This window comes from Tamandua tetradactyla, chromosome 24 (assembly GCF_023851605.1).
Source record: "Tamandua tetradactyla isolate mTamTet1 chromosome 24, mTamTet1.pri, whole genome shotgun sequence".
Lineage (NCBI taxonomy): Eukaryota > Metazoa > Chordata > Mammalia > Pilosa > Myrmecophagidae > Tamandua > Tamandua tetradactyla.
The window spans coordinates 21,563,250-21,578,669 of NC_135350.1; the positions used below are offsets into that span (position 1 = coordinate 21,563,250).

General features: G+C 36.1%; 1 protein-coding gene, 1 long non-coding RNA gene and 1 other non-coding gene across 7 annotated transcripts in view; 2 read left to right on the forward strand and 1 right to left on the reverse strand.

Moving 5' to 3' along the window:
- NFKB1 (nuclear factor kappa B subunit 1) overlaps positions 1-15,420 on the reverse strand; it is a 166,094-nt gene that overhangs the window by 105,093 nt on the left and 45,581 nt on the right. For all 5 annotated transcript variants that reach the window (XM_077142675.1, XM_077142673.1, XM_077142674.1 and 2 more), the window contains one exon: positions 3,055-3,100. In XM_077142675.1, the coding sequence (XP_076998790.1) occupies positions 3,055-3,093 (39 nt within the window). In that variant the 5' untranslated portion in view covers positions 3,094-3,100. The remainder of the gene's footprint in view (positions 1-3,054; positions 3,101-15,420) is intronic.
- On the forward strand, positions 879-4,508 carry LOC143668093 (uncharacterized). The gene is made up of 2 exons (XR_013168293.1): positions 879-1,001; positions 4,323-4,508. It is a non-coding gene; the product is annotated as an uncharacterized LOC143668093 (long non-coding RNA).
- LOC143668617 (U7 small nuclear RNA) lies at positions 9,573-9,634 on the forward strand. The gene has a single exon (XR_013168484.1). It is a non-coding gene; the product is annotated as a U7 small nuclear RNA (small nuclear RNA).

Consider the following 15,420-nt stretch of genomic DNA (forward strand, 5'->3'; position numbering starts at 1 on the left):
CTTGGAAATACTGGCACCTCTGGGATTCAGGACTTATCTGGCCTAGGAACCTAAGGTTTTAGGTTTCTGGAAAGTAACTTTAGCGCATGCAACTTTTGTAATAAAAAGTCTGGGTGTTCTTTAGGGTTAACAGGAATGATCTTGGTTGGGGTTTGGCAAACCTTGGCAATTAGTATTATCTTTGAAGCTTGCATAAGAGTAGCCTCCAGAATAGCTGAAATATTTCAATGAAATTAAATTGCATATTGATAACAGCCAGATGAATCACTAATAATTACTTATCCCAAGAGCAAATTTTTCTTTCTATTTCATTGATTTAGGACTTTAAATTCATATTTCTGAATTTGCTATCTGCTTTAGTCTAAAGTAGTCATCTGTTTGGAATTTCTGTAAACAGCATAGAAACCAATCATATTTCACATTTTAATGATGTGCTAGTTCCTAAATGTACTGGAACTAGTACTAAAATCAAAACAAAAATAACCAATAATACAATTTGTTTCCCGGTCTTCATTAATAAATTATTAGAGTTTCGTAAACACATAGGAACCCAGTAATGCCTAGTTAAACCAAGAGTAAGAAAAGCAAAGCATTTAAATAAGTTAGAATAAGGATGCAACTTTCATCTGAGGAACAATAAGTTTGCTTCACTTCAGTACGTAAGGGTAAAGCTCATCTATACTATTCCTGCTTGCTGAAAGGGAAATACAAGGAATGGAAAAATGTTATTGTAAAAACAGACCCCACTTTACAAAGCCTGTTCATTAGTTTTAGGGTAGATAAGATAACCCAGCAGAAGAAAAATTTCCTTTCCATTGGTCCCACAGGTGCTAAAATAACTAGTTAGAAAGCAAAATAATGATTTTCTGAAAAAAAAAAGGAAGAGAGAGTGATACACAGTCTATGTCAGAAGCTGCAGCTTGCATTGTTTGTTTGCATTGTTTGTTCAGAAAATTCTAGAATACACTAAAATACTGAGGAAATCTCACTGAGGAGGACAGGTAAACTTTAGGAAATATAAACTATTAAGATCAAGATGAGGAAAAAAAAACTTTAAGGGTCTCTCCCCTCAAGAACGGAAATACCAAAGTATGCCCCACTCATGTTGCTGATTAACACAGAAATGCCCACATAAGAAAAACTTTTGAAATGACTGCCTTTTCAGCAGTTTTTATTCTTGTATAGCATAAAGGATTATCTCTTGTTGGTAAGATTTCCTGTGTACAGACAGGAAAGCATGGTTTAAAACCAAGCAGAACAACCCTTCTGCTGGTTAGTTTGCCTTGAATTGTAAGAGATAGCCTATTAAAAGTGAAAGGTAAAATAAAGGTTTTTGATAGTATAAATAGCCAAATGTCTTTCACACTATAATCAATGAAAATGTTCTTAGATTTATCCTATACCACCATTTTTTTCTAAAATTAGGAAGGAGCATCTTATTGTGAAAAGGAATGCATACTCATTCTTGCTAAACCAGTCAGAACATCACCAAGAGTATAAATGCTATACAGATATATACAAACAGTACCAGAACTCTTTAAAAAATATTCACTATGATTTTATTTTTCTGATGGATTCTTTGCCTGTGCAACACTGGGAAATCCATTTTTTTCTGGGTGGTTGATGTTCAAATATAAATGTGTTATTATTATGAATATAAACATTAATAATATAATGACAAGGTTTCCTGGCACCTAATATTCCCTCTCCCTAGAATGCCCCTGTTCTAGTTTGCTAGCTGCCGGAAGGCAATATACCAGATATGGAATGGTTTTTAAAAAGGGGAATTGAATAGGTTGCTAGTTTACAGTTCTAAGGCAGAAAAAATGTCCCAGTTAAAGCAAGTCTAAAAAAATGTCCAATTAAAGGCATCCAGGGAATGATACCTTGATCCAAGAAGGCCGATGAATTCAGGGTTTCTCTCTCAAGTGAGAAGGCACATGGCAAGCACGGTCAGGGTTCCTCGTTCATCTGGAAGGGCACATGGTGAACACGGCGTCATCTGCTAGCTTCTTCTCCTGGCTTCTTGTTTCATGAAGCTCCCTGGCAGGTGTTTTCCTTCTTCATCTCCAAAGGTTGCTGGCTGACGGACTCTCTGCTTCATGGTGCTGCAGCATTCTCTGCTCTCTCAGAATCTCTTTCATTCTCCAAAATATTTCCTCTTTTATAGGACCCCAGTAAACCAATCAAGACCCACCAAAATGGGTGGAGACACGCTTCCCCTAATCCAATTTAGCAACCATTCTTGATTGGCTTACATCTCCAGGGAGATGATCTAATTACATACAGTATTGAATAGGGATTATTCTGCCTTTACGAAATGGGATTTTGATTAAAACATGGCTTTTCTAGGGGACACACATTCTTTCAAACCAGCATAGCCCCTTTCCTCCTTGCCTAGCCTAGTAAACTACATCTTCCAAAACTCAATTTACACAGACCTCCTTTAGAAAGTCCTCTATTACCATGATCTTACCTCCTGTCTCTTCCCCACAAGGCAACACCAAATGATCCAGTTTAACATTTCTCTTCTGTTCTGTGCAATCTGCTCTTTCAGCATTTATATGGAAACTATGTCTCCATCCCTCCTCTTAGAATGTGAGCTTTCCCAAATGAGGGTCTATATATAACTTATTTTTGTCCCCCCACTTAGTCAACAATCTGGCACAGAGTGCCTCAATAAATAGCTAAAGAATAAATACATCTCAATGCTTTAAATGTTTCTTAAAATCATTATATTAAAATTTTAATACGGTCATTGTAATTACACTAGTGTCTGCAACTAGCTTTCAAATGGTTCATGTATACACGTGTATATATATATATATATATTATATGTATATGTATATGTGTATGCATACAGAGAGAGGAGAATGGGGCAAGAGGGGGTGGGGAGAAAAGCCAAATACTAATAACCAGCAAATGTGTGAAGATTTTTTTGGCTATTCAACATCTCTGTATGCTCAACATTTTTCAAAATGAAAAGCTAGGGGAAAAAAATTTCAACCTGAATACATTTACATGAACGCAGAGGGGTTATATTACAAAACTTACTTGTTGATGTCCTGTCAAATACGGATTGTCTTCTGCCATTCTGGAGCTGTAATTAAAATAAAACAAAACAAAACGTAAGCTTGGAATGAACTTTAAAAATTCTATGCCAATCTGCTTTCCTTGCAGGGGTAAAGGTATTATTCCAGTAAGCCCAAATATAACCCTTTCTTAAAGACCATAAGAGGAGGACATAGTGTAGTTCCACTTTTAACAGCAGGGAGACTGCGTAATCAAGGAACTATCACTCATATATAACCCAAAACCCTCACGGCAAGCTTACAACAGTGTCCTGGAGTTTGGTTCAGCTAGTCTCCATTCTCTAGATAAAAGTTGTGCATACCGGAATTCTTGGGGCCGTTTCTTTTTATCAACCTCTAAGACTTCATGGATGTACAATCTTAGCTCCTAATGGACATTATTTTCCAGCCCTTAATGAACTCTATGACAGTCTTAGCACGGTTTCAAAGTTTTCTACAAACTGCTCAAGTTGAGAAGCTCATAAGGGCTCACTCTGCTGTAAGAAGGGTCTGATGACTGTTCTGCACAGCACAACATGTCTGCTCTAGTGTGCTATGCTCTGTCTTCTAGTGCGTTCCACTAAAGCGGGTCATTTTCTGATATTTTGAAAGCTATATAGAGACCCTGTAACATTAAAAGTGGAATAAAAAATTGCAAAAAAAGAGCCTTTTATTATCAAGGCTGTAGTTCCACATTTAATCCCAGCCAGGTATTTATATACTACAGGCCCTAGCAATCTTCTCCTACCCACAGTCCCTGATAAAAACAAAGAACCACATGATCAGATAGAGATAATGTCTAAATTGCACACAAATTTTGGATTTATTTCCTTAAAAATATCTTTATTATCATTGCAAATACCAGTTAATTTTATTTGAATTTATTTAGATTAAATTATAGGTTTCTGACATGAAAAATTAGAAGGTTAAAAAAGGCAATGCTGAAAGCAAATCATTCCTGAAGCAAATTTTTCCTTTTTTTTTCCATGAAGTGTTTAGAGCATTCAAGGGCTTTTAGGACTGTGGTTGAGAATGTCAGCTGTTCACCAAAAATCTATTCTCCTCTTTCTACAGTAATAGAATTGTAGCTGGAAGCATGACCACTTAGCTGTACTATGTCTAACACTTCCTTGGAATTAGGAATGGCCATTTACTAAATACTTGCCAGTGGAATGTCAAAATTGTTTGGTGCCACTGCCAGGTCTGGGCTCATGCTCCTCCATGTTTTTGTCTTTTCATCTTTCCTGCTAGTTAAAACCCAGACATGGAAAAGACCCTGCTTCTCCCACGCAGATGATGATGAATGGCTAGGGGATGGCAGATCAGTAGGATGGAAAGAATCTGGATCTCTGAACACCAACATTACACAGTGCTGCCTGACAATTTGGACAGCTCACAATGGTGGTGATGTGAGAAATACACTTTTTTCTTCTTTAACCCACTGTTTTTGTTGGGTCTTTCTGTTAAAATAAAAAAAGATTAGCCCTCACTCTAATGAATACATCTCCTAATATCCAATAAGCTTGAAAAGAGGAACGTGACGCCCAGTGAAATCCTCTCTTGCTGGAGCCCTGTGTGACTCGTGAAGCTTGGGAAAGCCTCCTGAGGGCTGCTAGTGGAACACAGAGTAGTGTCCAACTGTAACCAAAAGGAAAAGAGAAATTCGGATTCCTAGAGAACAATAAATTCATACCAATTTGCAGGGAAATATTTGTTTTTAAACAAGAAACTATTGATTGGGGATGTACAAATAGCTGCACTCAAACAAACCTCAGTTAAAACAGTTTTAAAAGTGAAAATTCCTAAAGGAATTTAGCCATTGAAAATTCAAAGATTTCTGCCACGTGTTTGCTCTGTGACCATGGATATATAACTAAACTCATTGGGCCTCTTTTCTTCATCTACACAATGAGAAATTTACATGGAATAGACCTTTGAAAAGGGGACTTTACTGACCTTGGAATATATTAACAGATTAACAAATGATTATTCAAATAATAAATCCCCTATGTCATAGCATCTTTTTTTAAAAACTTGGATTTACATATATAGTGAAGTATGTATCTACATTAAATAATCATTAGCATTATTTTAGCTATATGAAGAATACTAGACAAAAAATAAATATTACAATGAAATACAGTGCTAATATCAGTTACAACATCCTTTGTGAAAATATCTATCCTCTGTCAATGGCTGAGAGATTCCAAACAGAGTGGAGAGGTTATCCTGGAGGTTATTCTTATGCATTAAATAGATATCACCTTGTTAGTCAAGATGTAATGGAGAGTCTGGAGAGAACTGCCTGAAAATGTAGCACTGTGCTCCAGTAGCCTTGTTTCTTGAAGATGATTGAATAATGATACAGCTTTCACAATGTGACTGTGTGATTGTGAAAACCTTGTGTCTGATGCTCCTTTTATCTACCTTATCAACAGAAGAGTAAAACAAATGGAATAAAAATAAATAATAGGAGGAACAAATGTTAAAATAAATTTAGATTGACATGCTAGTGATCAATGAAAGGTAAAGGATATGTATGAATTTTTTTCTGTTGCCTTTTATTTCTTTTCCTGAACTGATGCAAATGTTCTAAGAAATTATCATGATGATGAATACGCAACTATGTGATGATGTTATGAATGACTGATTATATACGTAGAACGGAATGATCATAATAAAAAAATTTTTTAATAAAAATAAAATAAAATAAAAAAAGAAAATACCTATCCTTAGCATATCATGAGAGCAAAACCTTCCAAGAAAATATTAAGAACTTTTTTTTGGCATTAGGCTTTGCAATAATCTTGGCAAAGCACCTGAATTTTCTCAAACAATTCAGTTTGGTGGTCTTCGAAAGCAGAGGTGAGACCGTTAACCTGTTAAACTGCCTGAACTCATCATGCAGCTCTATTACACTGAATATTTAAACCTATGACTGGTTTCCCTCTGTATGCTTTGACTTATTATTAAGCAACACTTGCCTTAAATTTAAGAATTCAACTAAATCTAATTTATTAGTCCGGTGCAAGGTTATTATCAGGATCACTATCACAGGTGAACTTCGTAAGAACTCTAAATTGTGGACACTGGACAAACCACCAGAGTAAACGTAGTTTGCCTTCCAACATCCACCCCATGGTTTATGTACTACTATGTGCCAAAAGATCATGTTTTTAAAATCCCAACAATAGCCTGAGGGGAATTGGGTGAAGGTTTAAATTTGAACTTTTACAGTCTATGCAAGCCATTTAAATGTACCAGAAGAGCTAAAATAGCAATAACCTTAGGGTGATTTCAAAGCTAATTCATATATTAAAGGTAAAATCTCAAAAAAAAAAACAAAACCAAGATGGGCTCTAATCCAATCTGACTTAGAGCCCCCATAAGGAGAGGAAATTTGGAATGACAGACATAGATGACTAGATGACTTGGAGAGATGCACAGAGAGAAACAGCCATGTGACAGAAGCAGAGATTGACTGCTGGCAAACCACCACCAGAACTCTGTAAACATCAGAGAAAGCATGGCCCTGCCGACACCCTGATTTTGGACTTCTGGACTCTAAAGCTGAGAGATAATAAATTTTTTTTTTTTTAAAAAGAAAAGAAACCAAGAATCATTTGGAAAAGAGAAATCACTAAGTAGCATTTGCATTAATTATAAAAACAAGTTTTATTTTTAAAATTTTGAAATATCAAACTGAGCCTCTGTAACTGAAAGATTAGGCAAGACCAGGGAAAGCCCCTTCTGCACCCCTGCTCCCCAAACCCTTCCTCTCACTCTCCCTTTGCACAGTTCTATGCTTTTGAGGAAGGACCTAGAAACAAAAAGGGAGAACCTTAGTGACAGGGGAAAAAATGGGTATAGATTATGTATCTCTCTCTCCCCCAACTATGAGGTTTTCAGAAAGATATGTGCACTGTGAAAAGAATTAGAAAATGTAATTAACTGACAATGAAAAAAATGTATTCAGTGAATAATTTGAATTTTTCACATGAAAAGCTTAATGTAAAACTGACCTAGTTCCAAAAAAACTATCACCAGATGGTTGAGTGAGCTGCTCAGGGTTCCATCTTCCCATAGAAGTTTTTAATAACAAGCAAAAACTAGAAGAACCATCTTTCTCAGAGCTCTGGAAAAGAAGTAAAGGGTGCAGCAACAGGGCAAGGACAAATCAAGAAAAAGACAACATAAAAACAGTAGGAAAACTTTGCGGCGCTCTTGCTAACCTTCCTTCCTCTTCTCCAGCTCAGTATGGAGCCAGTCCATGCTCCCAGTATGGGTCCCCATTCCTGGTTCCTGAGAAGGCAGAGCGACCCTTGGGCACACCTAGGATGCATGTATGTCTGAGAAAAGCTGTCTTTTGGCAGCCTGAAGAGCTGAACCAGGACACTTACTACAGGCTCACCATCCCAGAATTTGCTGTATGTGTAGAAGCAGCATGCAGGGCAGCTAGAAAGCTGTAGCAGAACAGTCAAATCATGAGTTGTCTGAGGCAAAGGATTGCCAGCTGTAGGACACAGAGAGTAGAATTTGGTATAAGGAAGAAAGCTATTTCCCAGATCCATGTAAATGTGAGAATTCCTAAGGTAACACACATAGACCCAGGGCAAGACATCTGCTCGGCAAAGACCAGAGAAGATGCTATACCATCTTCTCAGACTGCTCCTTTAAAGTCACTGTTATGAAGGCTAAGCACTGAAGGAGAACCTTTGCAAAGGCCTATATGCAAAGATTCAGAAGGGAGTTTTCTTGTGTGTGTGTGTGTGTGTGTGTATGCTATCTCCTGGCATTTAAGAAAATATCTGTTATAAGATCAACTGTATACTGCTTAAGAAACAGGTGCTTCAGTGACTAAATTCCAGAGATAACACATTAAAATACCAAAATGTCCAGTGTGCAACAAAAGACTGCAAGACATACAAAGAAACAGGAAATAATGGTCCATGCAAAGGAATGAGCTACAGCATTAGAAAGCATCAACAAGGGAGATATGACTTTGGATATACCAAACAAAGACTTATAAAAATTTGTCCTAAATATGATCAAACAGCTTAAGGAAAACACAGTACAAAAAAAACTAAAGGAACTCATGGAAATGATAGGTGAACAGTAAGAAAATATTAATAATGAGACAGAAATCATAAAAAGGAACAACAGAGCTTAAGATCACACTAAAAGAAATTAAAAACTTCCTATTGGGGTTCAACAGCAAATCGAAGCTGGGAGAAAAAACAATTAGTGAATTTGAAGATAAGAAAACTGATATTATTAGGTCTTAGGAGCAGAAAGAAAAAAGAATGAAGGAAAGTGAACAGAGCCTGAGATACCTGTAGGACACCATCAAGAGGACCTGTATATGCTTGGGGGAGTTCAAGGAGAAGACAGAGAGAAAGGGGTAGACTAAATATTTGAAGAAAAATGGCCAAATTTAACAAAAGACATGAATATACACATCCAAGAAGCGCAACAAATGCCAAACAGTATAAACTCGAAGAGATCCACACTCAGACACATTATAATCAGACATATATTGCCCATAATATCAGAAACAAAGAGAGAAACGTGTCACGTACAAGGACACCTCAAAATGATTGTGTCTATTTCTCATCAGAAACTATGGAGGCAAGAAGACATCAGGATGACATATTTAAAGTGATGAAAGCAAAAACTTGTCAACCAAGAATTCTATGTTCAGTAAAACTATCTTTCAAAAATGAGAAAACAAGATATTTCCAGATAAACAAAAATGAAGGAAGTTCATCATTACTAAATGGGCTCTGCAAGAAATGCTGAATGAGGCTTTAAGGGTGAAAGGAAAGGACACTAGACAATAGATTGAACCTGTATGAAAATTAATATCTCTGGTAAAGTTAAGAACATTAGTAAATATAAATGCCTGTACTATTGTATTTTTGCTTTTAACTCCACTTTTTATTTCTTACAGGAAATAAAATATAAAATTCATAAAAAGTAATGATAAATCTAAGGTTTTGGATTTAAAATATATAAATAAGTAATTTGTGACAAGAACAACTTAAAGGTGAAGGGATGGAAGGGTACAGGTGGATAGTTTGTGCAGGCTACTGAAATTAGTTGGTATTAAATGAAATAGGCTGTAATAGAAGGAACTAAACTTTACTGACCATCTTCCATGAGTTAGGAACTATAGCTAGCTCTTCACATATTTCGCTTGGTCTTCAAAATAAAATTAAAATATTCTATGCAAATAGTCACCAAAAAAGAGTAAGGGTGACTATATTAACATTAGACAAAATAGACTTTAAGTAAAAAAAAAAAAAACTGTAAAAAGGGACAAAAAAAAAGGAGACCATATTGGTGAAAGGGTCAATATATCAAGAACAATTTATTAGTCACAGAGAAGACAGATGCAAAAATTCTGAACAAAATAAAACCAAATCAAACCTCAGAGTACATTAAAAGGACTATACACCATAATCAGGAATGCAAGCATGATTCAACATAAGAAAAGTAATCTAGTGTTGCAGCTCTTTTAGAATTTGTCTAGCAGGTTTTCTGGCTTTAGCTGAAAAACTCTCATTTTTGTTGTTTGAAATAATAGAGCTAGGTTTAAAGGGGAAAAAAAAGAAAAGAAAAGTAATCTATGTAATAAACCACAATAATAGAATAAAGGAAAGAGAAGCATATGGTCATCTCAATTGATTTAGAAAAGGCATTCAGCAAAATCTAGTACACTTTATTGACAAAAACACTGATAAGAGTAGAAGCAACTTTCTCAACATGACAAAGGGCATATAGGAAAAACCCACAGCTAACATCATACTCAGTGGTGAAAGACTAGAAGCTTTCTCCTTAAGATCAGGAACAAGACAAGGATGCCTATTGTCATCATTGTTATTCAACATTGTACTGAAAGTTCTAGTCAGAGCAATTAGGCAAGAAAAAGAAAAGCCATCCAACTGGAAAGGTAGAATAAAAACTATCCCTCTTCACAAATGACATGATTCTACATATAGGAAAGCTGAAGAATATACAAGAAAGCTATTCCAGTTAATAAACAAATTCAGCAAAGTGGCAGGGTACAAGATTAATACACAAAAATAAGTGTTGTTTCCATACACAAGCAACGAACGATCCAAAAAAAGGGAATCAAGAAAAGTATTCCATTTACAATAGCAACTAAAAGAACAAAATATCCAATACTAAATTCAATCAATGTTTTAAAGGAATTATACATAGAAAACTATAAATCATTACTGAAGGAAATTAAAGACATATAAATGGAAATACATTCCATACTTATGGTTTGGAATACTTAATATTGTTAAGATGTCAGTGCTACCCAAAGCAATTTATGGATTCAACACAATCTAAATAAAAATTTCCAATAGCATTATTTGCAAACATGGAAAAGTCAATCATCAAATTCATATGAAAGGGCAAGGGAACATTGATAACCAAACCCATCTAGAAAAAGAAGAGCAGAGTTGGAAGATGCACATTTCCTGATTTCAAAACTTATTACAAAGCTATAGTAATCAAAAAAGTAGGGCAATGGCACAGGGGTAGACAGACAGACCAATGGAATAAAATTGAGGGTTCAGAAGTCAATCTACATAGCTATGGCCAAATGATTTTTGACAAAGGTATCCAGTCTACTTAAGGGAGAAAAATAGTCTCTTCAACAAGTGGTGCTGGGAAAAGTGGATATCCACATGCAAAAGAATGAATGTGACCCCCTATTGCACATCATATACAAAAATTAACTCAAAATAAATAGATTAATGGCTTAAATATAAGAGCTAAAATTATGCAACTCTTAGAAGAAAACACAGGAAATATCTTCAGGACCTTATATTAGGCAACGAATTCTTAGACTTTACACCAAAATCATGAACAAAAATAAAAGTAGAAAAATAGATAAAGCAGACCATCAAAATTTAAAACTTCTGTACATTAGAGGAAATTATCAAGAAAGTGAAAAGAAAACCTACAGAATGGGAGAAAATGTTTGGAAATCATATACCTGATCAGGGTCTAACGTTCAGAATTCATAGGGGACTTTTATAATGCAACAACAAAAAGACAATGAACCCAATTAAGAAATGGGCTAAAGGCTTGAATAGACATTTCTTCAAAGATCTGCAAATGCTCAATAAACAAATAAAAAGATGTTCAACATCACTGGCCATTAAGGAAATGCAAATCAAAACCACAATGAGATACCATCTCACTCCACTAGAGTATCTATTTTTAAAGAAACAGTAAAATAACATGTGGCGGTATGCTGGATTGAAATTGTTATGTACCCCGGAAAAGCCATGCTTTCTTAATCCTGATTCAGTACTGTAGGATGGGACCTCTTGATTAGGTTGTTTCCATGGAGATGTGACACACCCAACTGTGGGTGTGACCTTTTGATTAGATGGAGATGTGACTCCACCCATTCAAGGTGGTCTTGATTAGTTTACTGGAGTCCTTAAAAAAGCTGACATAGACACAGATGTTTGGAAAATCAGAAGCCCCAGGAGACACCAGTTGCTGAGAAAGCCTGACAGAAGCTAAACAGGAACAAAAGCCCAGCAGACATTGCCACGTGCCTTTCTAGGAGACGCTAAGCTAACAGATGAAACTCAAAGTTTTGCCCCAGTGCAACTAGGTCAGGACCCAGAAGTGCTAGAGAGAAAGCTACTGGAAGTAGAAGCTGAAGCAATGGAACTGGGAGCAAGGACCAACAGCCCACCGTCACATACCTTCCCATGTGAGAGACATCGGCTTTTCTTCAAAGTCAAGGCATCTTTGTCTGGATGCCTTAGTTTGGACGTTTATAAGGCCTTAGAACTGTAAACTTTCAACTTAACAAATCTCCTTTATAAAAGTCAATCCACTTCCAGTATTTTGCATTCTGGCAGCTTTAGCAAACTAAAACAGCTGGTAAGAGAAATAGGAACCCTAGTATGTTGCTGGTGGGGATATAAAACGGTGCAGTCATTGTGAAAAATAATTTGATGGTTCCTTGAAATGTTAAACATACAACCATCATATGACTAGCAATTCCACTTCAAGGTACATATATATATCCAAAGGAATTCAAAGCAAGGGCTCAAACAGATATTTGTACACTGTTAATAGCAACATTGTTCACAATAGCCAAAAAGTAGAAGTGATCCAGATGTCTATCAACAGATGAATGAACAGACAAAAATTGGTATATCTCTGCAATGGAATATTAGTCAGCTCTTAAAAGGAATGATGTTCTGATACATGCTACTACATGGATGAACCTGGAGGACATCATGCTGATTAAAATAAGGCAGACCCAAAAGGACAGATATTGTATTCTTCCACTTAAATAAAATAACCAGAGAAGATGCAAATTCATAAAGATAGAAATTGGAGTATAGGTTACCATGGGTGGTGCAGGGTGATATGGTATGGGGAAAAGGAGTATTACTGCATAATGGGTGCAGGGTTTGTGTCTGGGGTGATGGAAAAGTTTGGGTGATGGCAGCATATCATGAATATGACTAATCCCACTGAATTGCATGCTTGGGAGTGGATGAGGCAGGAAATTTTATGTTGTGTATATGATTCCACAATTTTAAAAAGATACTAAAGAAACAATGACAATTAAATGTAATACCTGATCCTGGGCTGTATCTAATAATCAAGGAGAAAATGCTCAAAAGGACATTGTTGGAACAATTGAAGACATGGGAATATGTACTGTATACTTTATATAATTGTTAAATTGCTTGAACCTGGTAACTTTACTTAATGGTTTTACATAAGTGAACATCCTTATTCTTAGGAAATACACATGGAAAATTAAGAATTCAAGGAGTATGATATATGTGGTCTACTGTCAAATGTTTGAAAAATAGAGATAGAGGTAGTGTATAACAAATGTTGCAAAATGTTAAAAGTTGGTAGACAGCGTATCTGAGTAGAGGATATATTGCAATTTTCTGTATTGGTTTTGTATTAGTTTTGCAACCATCCTATGAATTTAAAATTATTGCACATTTAAAAGTTTTTTTTTTTAATAGAGAGACTCAGAAGGGAGCTTTTTGGTAAAAGGAGGTCTTGTCAGCTTCCTCACAGTTTTAGGGCCACATTTGCTGATTGAGCTTAGTGCGGTTTTATCAGGTTTACACCTGTCTACTGTGCCTACCCTTTGTTCCTCCCAATGAACTCTCTTTAGAATTCTGTAATATATGTTTTACAAGGGAAGTGTGTATGATCCTAAATCATCTGTGGCTTGTACCCATATTCTTTAGTGCTTTTATTGAGGGTATACAAAATACAGCAATATTCAGTGTTTGAATTCACTGTCATCCTAATCCTCTCTACAAAATGTCAAAAAGATCTTCCTCTTCTTTTTGTTAATAACAAAAATATGATTTTCCATTTTTGGGGCACATATATATTGAGCACTGCTGGGGCACCAAAAATGAGGGGGAGAGATACACTTCTGGCCAATAGCAGAGGCCATCACAGGTTTGAGGAGGTCTGAAACATCTACAATTTTGTGGGGACTCGTTAAGAAATAAAGAAAATAAAAGAGCATACAAAATTCAATTTTAAAAACTGGCTTAGTTTTGAAGATGCAATGAGTTCCACGTGCAGTGCTGAAGGGCTTAGTATTACCTGCACATCTGTGACTGTGCCACTCCTGACAAACCGTCCAGGACTGGGCTATCTCGATGAAGGCAGGAAGACTAAGTGGATTGAAATTAAGGTCACTGGGCCCTAAGGATGGAATTGAGGGCACTCCTCTCCTTGGAGCTGAGTTAACTTTCTAGAATTAGAGGTATTTAAACTTTTTAAAACATGACTCACTATAAAGAAATACATTTTACAAAACAACTTACAACACACATGATTGTGTGTATGTTTATGTACATACATGTAACAGAAATATAAATTTAACTCAGTCTATTTTTTAAATGCTGGTCAAACCCATTAAAATGGTTTCATGACTCATGAATGGGTTACAACCTGCAGTTTGAAAAAATAAATGTTTAGATACCTCCTAAAGGTTTAGTTGAGAATCAGAATTTTAAAAGACTCTATGTCTAGACAGACCATTTAAACAATCCAAACACAGGGAGCCCAGAATAAGAATGAGGGCTTTTAATCCTGTATAGCTTAATGTAATGCTTAGATATATCCCAGAATATAGTAAAAAAATAACCAAAAAGTATTGGCGAAGTCCCTTGAGGGAAGGGAGAAAAAATATGGAACTATTAAACTTTACCACAGTGAAACTCCTGATACTGTTTCAAACATTAGGGACACACAAATCAATAGGCCTGACTTGCTCTTGTGAAACTTATGTATGTAGCAGAGAAGCTCAGCCTATCTATAGGTATGCCCAAGAGTTACTTCCAGAGGACTTCTTTTGTTGCTCAGATGTGGCCTCTATTTCTCTGAGCCCAATTCTGCAAGTGAACTCACTCCCCACCCCCCCATGTGGGACATGACATCCAGGGGTAAAAGTCCACCTGGTGGTGTGGGATGAGTCTGGCCCTGGCACCATGGGATCAACAATGCAATCCTGATCAAAAGGAGGAAAAGAAGTGTAACAAGGTATCAGTGGCTGAAAGAGTTCAAATAGAGTTGAGAGGCTACTCTGTAAGTCACTCTTTCACAGTTATTCATTGCTACCTATCATAACTCGCCAAACTGCAACCAAAACAATTCCTGCCAATCCTGGAGAACACCTAGGACGTTATGTAAGATTCCACAAAGTTTCCATGAACTCGGGTAACTTTCCAGAAGCCTACAACCTCCAGATGGGTCCCTGGACTAGATAAATCCTAAAATGCAGAGGGGTCAGCCTCTCCAGAACATCAACTAGCTCCATCCCCCTATCCCATATTATTGACAGCCCCTTTCAATGTGAAAAAGTTAGAATGAGCATAGCCCAAATACTGCTAAAGAGTAGGAGAAAGATCAAAGGTGATGGTGGAGTTATACAGAGAAGGTAGGGTTTAACAAATGAGTATGATTACTGAATCATTATATTGATATTTCTTTTAGTCTCCAGTATCTTTGAGAAGCTAGAAATGAAAACCTAAAATTGTGGCATTGTAACCTATACCAAACTCTGAAATCTGTTCTACAACTAATTGTTGTGATGTGCTTTGAAATGTATTACTTTTTCGTATATATGCTATTTTCCACAAAAAAGAAAAAGTCACCGTGGTGATAAATGCACAGCTATATGATATTATGAACCATTGATTGTAAACTTTGAATTATTACTTGGTATGTGAATATATAATATATTCACATTGATATATATATATATATCAATAAACTGGGCTCTGTTTCCGAGATTATATTCAGCCACCGCAGA